The following is a 7,706-nucleotide window of genomic DNA, read 5'->3' as shown; positions in this document are numbered from 1 at the left end:
ATTTATCCAAATTACAAGTAAAATCCACAATTTAGTGTGTATGGGGTGTAAATGATTGACAAATGTGATCGATAACAGCTGCTGTGATGTCATCAAACAGGACAAAGAAACGGAATGAACCTGATGAGGACAAACACCAACAGCAGCTGTTTATCAGGTCACTGCCCTCGATATGGGACTGTGTGCAAAGATCCCCCCCCCCCCGTCAATCATTTACACCCATAGACACCCAAGTTCAAATATCAAATATGTATCATGGAGTTAAGAAAAAAACAAAACAAAAAAAACACGACAATTTTACGAGAGCTTTCACACATCCACTGGCCTTCATCTGCAGACGGAGATGGATAGATCAAAACATGATGATAATGGAAGACTCAATAAAACAAAAATAGGTGGGGCAACGTCAAGTGTGCAGGGCTTGAAAAAAGGAGGTGTCTGTTATCACTCTTAATTCATGTTTTGAAGGGAGAGTTCAACATTGTGGCAAATTGGCCCATTGCCATAATCCCTATAGTTTTAGGAGTAAGTTCGTTACCTTTAATTGTCGGTGCAAGCTATTTTTAGAACAGCGGAGCAGAGCCGCAAGCTGCTCAGAGCTACGCTACGGAGGCTAATGGGATTTCTTGTAACATTATGAGACAGAGTTGTTTTCGAGGTAAATTTGTGCAAAACCGCTGGCGCGTGTTCCCGTCGCAGTTTTTCAGCAAGCAGTCTCTGCATTTGTTTCGAAAACAACTCTGCCTCATAACGTTCTGTTATTACAACTTGTCCACGAGAGTGTTTTGGAGTTGTTGGATTGTGTATTTGATGAGTTTGATGAGAGAAATTCCATTAGCCTTGGTAGCATGGCTTTGAGCAGCTTGCGGCTCTGCTCCGCCATTTTATAAGTAGCTTGCACTGACAATTAAAGGTAACGAACCTACTGCTATAAACCCTTTAACACAGTGGGTTGACAAATCAGAGCAGTGGCTCATGTCTTTGAAGATCGTAGCTGTTAGCTAGGAGTCCATGTAAATGAAGATGCTAGCTTATAGTTGGCCAACAGTCAATGTTAACATAATTAATATGAAATTAGCCTCTGGCCATTAGCTAGTGTGTCACTAACTTAGAAATACTGTATGTTTGAATCATACCTGTTACAATTCTTCTGGTTTAACAGCAAAGGTGAGCCAAGGTTGTGAGTGATACTTCTAAAACGTTTAATTTAAATTTCCAATTTCTCTCAGACAAATAAAAGACATTGACTCAGAAACTGAAAATAAAAATCAAGAATGAACTTGTTTTTTTTTTTCCTGGATGAGTTATAGGATCAGTGATATAGAAACACAGAGCCGCTCTCCTGAGGCTAAACAAGATTTTCCCACAAACCACCATGGTAAAATAGGCAGGACATAATAATTGAATAGAAATCAGAAAGACATGATCCAAGTTGTTTCTTAAATACTGCATGGCAAGGTCAAATGAGAACTTTCAGTTGTCTTAGCAATCTTTTCAAATCAACTTTCAAGAATAGGAGGGGAGATCATGAGGTATGAGTGAAAGCTTCTGCACAGCTACCAACATACCATTAGATTAGACTCTAAAAGTGAATGAACAAGTAAGTTTTAATAGAAAAACAGAATAAACTGAAGGGTCCTCCTCAGGTATTTAATGTGGAATCAATATGTGTGACCGTGAAGTGACCAGTGCTGCTGATGAAGGCCATGGGATGTAGCGGAGAGCCACAGACACTTCCCAGTACTTTGAGAAGAAATAGTCCCAACTGTTCTTTCTCCATAATGAACCTTGAAGCTTCAACATGGAGGAACATTGACTGATATTGTGTCGAGCTGGTTGGTGTTTTCAGGCTGAACCACTGTGAGCAGAGCCCTTCATGAAAACTACAATCTAAACAGGAAATGACCTCACCAGTCCACATGACTTCAGTCACAGTGTCCATCCTCTGTCTCACACTGGCTCATCCTGTCAACATGTTACTGTAGAGCACAGTCAGTTCCCCAAGAATAGTTTACCCCCCAATACACACACACACACACATACATATACAATACAGGTGTCACTGAACTGTCTAACATACAGTAGTGAAGTGTTGTTGACAGACCTCCTCAGTCTTTGGAAACAGTATAGAAACAGTCTGAGTCTGCTGTTGAGATGTTGAACTGTTTTTTCTTTGTCAACAGACAAAATAAACACTTCATTGCCATATTCTGAAAACATACCTGATGTTCGTCTCGTTATTTTCCCATGATGCATTAAATCTGATTTAAGAGGAACTTAATTCATAAACCTGCTGTGCATTTGAACTCAAAATCTACATTAACAGTGTTGTGTATAGCACAGGACACTTTAACAGGACCAAGTGGAGGATGTTTAAAGCATGTGGTGTCAAAGAAATATGATTTTCTTCCGTCTCAAATGTTCAATCTTTTACTCAACAGATTCTAGAGGAACTCAGGGCTTTATTCCAGAAAGCAGGTTTAACAAACTCTGACTCAAACCCTGAACTCCAACTTGATGAACTTTGACTTGAACTCTGAGAGAGAAATGCTGAGTTTTCAGTTCAGAAACAGCTGATCTGACTTCTCTCCAAGTTGACCAATGTGAGTAATAATAATACTAATGAAGCTGTCATCAGTGGGTTAACCATGATGATTAATAACACTACTAATGAAGTTGTCATCAGTGGAGCTCTGAGTCAATGATTTGACATCTTTTTTAATTCGGCATGTGTGACATGAAAACAAGTTTATCTCAAAGAAAAAAAAACACAGTTATTGAGGTTGATGAATGTAGTGCAGAGGAACTGACAGTGTGAACAGAGTCTTCATGTCCACAGTGTCAGTGTTATGAAGATGGACAGATTTTCTTCCTCGTGGACAGATTGACATTAAAAAAAAATGTCATAACAGGTTTTGGGATAGCAAACTAACGGCCAATCAGGATTGTTATCTTCTCTATGGGTGCTGTTCAGGATTGGAGTCATAATTCCATTGTTAACAAAGGTTGATCCTTTGCAGATTAATCCACATTTGGTTCCGTGGAGAGTATCTGTAGATGGTGTGTAGAGGATTTAGTCAAAAACAAAATGAAGGAGCACATCACCCAGAGCAACAGTGAGACTCACAGATGTGTTTTAATGGTTTTTGGAAACAGTTAGAACTCAGAGGAGGAAGATACATCATCCTTAAATACACACAGTTCTTGTTACATTAATGGTTTGATCAGCAGAGAAGACAGGAAGAGGCAGAAAGAAAGTCTCCTGCCGTGTGCAGCTCACTGTCCCGGCCCCACAAACAGAACTAAACATCCGAGGCGTGCTGGGTGTCAGTGGTGAGCATCGGCTACCACGGCTGTTGTGGTGTAGGAATATGGGCTGAGGAGCAGAGCCAAGGTGTAGTGACGATGTCCTTCAGCATGGGCCTCAAACACCACCTACACACACACACAAATAATGACAGGGGTCAATAATAGAACCATTTACCCTCACAGTATAACAAACTGTTGAGCTAAGAACCACGGACACGTGTATTTGCATGCGTTTGTGTATTCTCTGTATCTATGTTAACAGTTAAATACTTGGAACAATGGCTGCCTCAAATTCAACCCCAGGCCTCACAGTGTCCCCACCTAGTTATTAATTAAATCACATCTGCAACCACAGAAACTAGATCAGTGGAATATTTTGGTTTCACAGACAAATCCAGACATGTTTGTCCTCCCTGTAACCTGGCTGAGGAGTTCAGCATTAATGATCATATAGACTGGGTTGAGCAGGCGCCGCATATACAGCTCTCACTGCTGCCGCCGGCGCCAGTTGGATTTCCCCAGTGGCCCTTTGCTACGTGCCATTACCCTCAGAAACTCATTTCCTGTCTCTCTCAACTGTCCTATCAACTAAAGGCAAAAAAAAACCAAAATAAAAATAAAAGACAGGCGACATAGCCATACCATGTAGCATATAGTAAACTAAATGGTCTAAACACCCCTTAACAACATTAAAGGGTAAGAATGAAGTTGGTAGACATCATCATCAGACTTCAGAGGATATCTCACTACATGAAGTTTAGGCAAGGCAAGGGAATTTTAATTCTATAGCCTGTTTTTACGACAGTTTGTCTCAAAGGGCTTTACACAGCATCATAACAACATCCTCTGTCCTTAGACCCTCACATCCACTATCCCCTTATAACTTCCAGGAAAAACCAGGAGAAACCTCAGGGTGAGAGACAGAGATCCCTCATCCAGGACGGGCAGACGTGACATAGATGTTGTATAAAGACAAGAAAACAGTTTACGACATGGAATACGGGAAAACATGGAAGTGATTAAGAAAAGCTGATGAAGGCAGGTTTAGACATCCAGAGTAAAGCCCATGGGCCAAAATCTGTACAGGGCACAGATCCAGTTCTACATAAAACTGACAGTCTTAGAGATTTTCTAAATCACTTCATTTTCACCTAGGATCTGTCTGAACCCATGCCTTGTGTCTGTTAAAGGGATAGTTCAACATTTTGGCAAATTGGCCCATTGCCATAATCCCTATAGTTTTATGAGTAGATTTGTTACCTTTAATTGTCGGTGCAAGCTATTTTTAGAAGGGCGGAGCAGAGCTGCAAGCTGCTCAGAGCTACGCTATGGAGGTAAATTCATACAAAACCACTGATGCACATTCCCGTCAGGGGCAGTTTTTCAGCAAGCAGTCTCTCCATTTGCCTCGAAAACAACTCTGTCTCGTAACGTTCTGTTATTACCTCATAGTGTGGTGAATGTGCAGGTCACAACTTGAGCGTTTTGGAGTTGTTAGATTGTTTATTTGATGAGTTTGATGAGAGAAACCAAGAAATCTAAAAATAGCTTGCACCGACAATTAACGGTAACGGACCTACTCCAAAGACTATAGGTATTATGGCAATGGGCCAATTTGCCAAAATGTTTAACTATCCCTTTAAGTGCTATGGCGAAGAACTGCCTATTTTTAAAGGTCAAGGAGGGCAGCTGAAGACAGACCCAAATAGGTCAGGGCGGTGTCAGAATAGCTGGAACCCATCCCCAGGAAAAAAAAAACTGCAGTGGTTCCTAGACTTTGCTAACTTTACCAGAAACTACAACAACAAAACAAAGTATTGTTTGTTGTCACTGACACCACACGTGCTTTATACTTTCGCTTTGTTTTGCCACATGATTCTGCTTTGTTTTGGTTTGACTTTGCTTTGCTGCACTTAATTTTGGTTTATTGTAGTTTTGATTTTTTTTTTCTCATGCTGGGCCTAATTTGCCTTTTTTTGTCTTTATTTCATTACTTTAGTGCAGTTTATTTTGTATTGTCTTGGGTTTTGCTCTAGCTACTTTACATGGCTGTGCTTTGGAAGGCGTGCTGCTGCCAGGTTCTGGGCTCACCGTGGTGCTACAGTACAATGCCAGTTTCTATGCTGGTGCAAGTGTAGCTTGCCTTGCACAGAGCCTTTTACATATACCTGTGTGAAGGGGGGTGGTGAGCAAGGAAGCATTTAATTTATGGTCATTTAGGTTTTGGTACTTTGGTACCATGGAAGACGCCCAGAGCATACTAATCCTGAACAAAGGTATGTACTGTAACATTATGTTTTTCTCTTTAAAAAATTGTTAGTTTTGTTTTTGAATTATTAATTGGTTTATGACTATGACTATATTTTACTTATTTCAATGTAAGGGTAGCCACAACAATTGGTTATATGGTTTGTCAGGTATAGATAAATAATATAATAGATAATAACTGCAAATGATCCAGTGGATAATAACATGAACTCTGAGGCTGTGTTCATACTCACATCAGCTACTTCATGGAATGGTGTGCTCCCTTCACTCTTCCAGTAAGCTTTGGTATCAAACTCCACTCGGTACACCCCTGCTGGGAACTGCTCCTCTGTGATCAGGTTATGGATCTCTCCCGTGGCGTCCGTCACTCTGCAGTAACAACCAGTGAAATGTGTCGCATTAAACATACTATAGTGAGCAGAGAAAAATATCTATGAGCTAATATCTCACACTGTAATACCCATTAGCAATCTGCGTCCACCCCCCATCAGCAGCCCTTTGAGACACCGTGAGAGGCACTGATCCAGCTGGAGTCCCCTTTACTGCATCCAGAATCTTCACCATCAGAGGACACTTAGTATCTGAGCCGCCATGTCTGTCCTGCAGCAGACACAGGCCAGGAACACACTTTATCTCTTCATGGTCACCACATCATGACATCCACACATCATATAACCAGGACTGTCCACCATTCAGTGACCTTCTTTTTAACAATCACTACACCGGGCTGTTTGCTGCTTTGTTCACTTTGCTGTGTGCTTAATGGAAACCACCCTGCTGTTATCACTAATGATGTCTCCTCCTACCTTGGTCTGTAATCCAGTTTGTATCTAGTTTGAAAATATGTTGACTGTCTCTCCCTTTCTGCTACACAGCCAAGATGGACACTGTTGAGGGCGAGAGGTGTCTATGGTTTCACTTTTAACTTTGTCTTAACTTTTCGCTCATGTAAACTGAGTTTCTTATGAATTTGCAGATGCAAGTTATATATTAACATGATCGGAATAAAGATATCAATCAATCAATCAATCAATCAAAACTGTGCTTTAAATAGTCCCTCATTAAAATATGGAGTAAGAAGGGAGTTTAACTCAAAAGGGAATTAAGTTATCACCACTCAGTGCTCTTCAGTAGTAGCAGCAGTCACACATAACAGTGGCTCTGCTATCACAGTGCTGATCTTGAGAGAACCATAGAGCAGCTTAAAAGGTAGTTATTGAGGAATCTTGTTTCATGTTTTAATGAGTTTAAATCTACCAACGGTAAAGATTACAGATTCAGGTTGTGTCTTTAAATCCACATTACGTTACTCAGTGAATTCAGTGAATTCAGTGAATCTGCTGTTATCTCTAGTGTTTACAGTACAGTGTGGAGATGAGACACTACGAGAGTGAACCACCAACAGGTAGGTCAATGAACTCCCCTCTGTTTCACTGCGGAATCTACGGAAGAAAATATATTCAATGAAAAAAACGGTTTAACTGACCTGACCTAAGTCATCATTAGCCTACTCACCTCCACATTATACAGTTCTAAAAGTAGTAAGTGCCATTTGAATTCTGCCAATAGAATTACACAATGTCAGTGTAATAAGAACACACTGATGACAAGGTAACAGCATGAACCTGAGCAACACACCTTTCACGCACAGATCTTCAGATTGAACAGCTGTGTGTGTGTAATCATTTAGTAACGCTCAGACTGACACACAGACACTCAGAGACACTGACCGTGGGGGCGGTGTGGCAGAGCAGCGCAGCAGATGCCAGGAGCAGACAGGACAGTGGGTGAAGCATGGTGGGCTGTCGGTGTTCTCAGAGCAGCTCCACAGTTGCATGCCTCTTATAACAGTCTCACCCCTGCCCCACAAACTCTGCTGTCCGCCCCATGGACTACATCAATACCTGGACAATGAATAACTCAGCCCCCTCACTGCAGTTATATAAACCATAGCATCCACAGACATCAACCTACCATTACTAAGGAATGAGGGAACTGGAGGGAACATTCATTCAACACAGAGTTTGGTGTGAGTGTGATCTGCCATGTGATATCTTAGCATGTATAGTAACTCTTCAAAGTGTCTGTGAAGGTTGTTTTATTATTTTCACTTCATTATAAACGGGACT

At 41.0% G+C, this 7,706-nt stretch overlaps 1 protein-coding gene across 1 annotated transcript; it reads right to left on the bottom strand.

Moving 5' to 3' along the window:
• Nucleotides 1-3,112: 3,112 nt before the first annotated feature.
• ttr (transthyretin (prealbumin, amyloidosis type I)) lies at nt 3,113-7,458 on the bottom strand. Its single transcript, XM_083969804.1, has 4 exons — nt 7,308-7,458; nt 6,038-6,177; nt 5,811-5,946; nt 3,113-3,435 (listed from the first exon to the last, which is right to left on the bottom strand). The coding sequence occupies exons 1-4, from the start codon at nt 7,371-7,373 to the stop codon at nt 3,328-3,330; spliced, it is 450 nt and encodes a 149-aa protein (XP_083825930.1). The 5' UTR covers nt 7,374-7,458; the 3' UTR covers nt 3,113-3,327.
• Between the last annotated feature and the right edge of the window lie 248 nt (nt 7,459-7,706).

This window comes from Trachurus trachurus, assembly GCF_905171665.1.
Source record: "Trachurus trachurus genome assembly, chromosome: 4".
Classification (NCBI taxonomy): Eukaryota; Metazoa; Chordata; class Actinopteri; order Carangiformes; family Carangidae; genus Trachurus; species Trachurus trachurus.
Note: the sequence above shows the minus strand (reverse complement) of the source record. Positions and strands in the feature narration are given on the sequence as shown.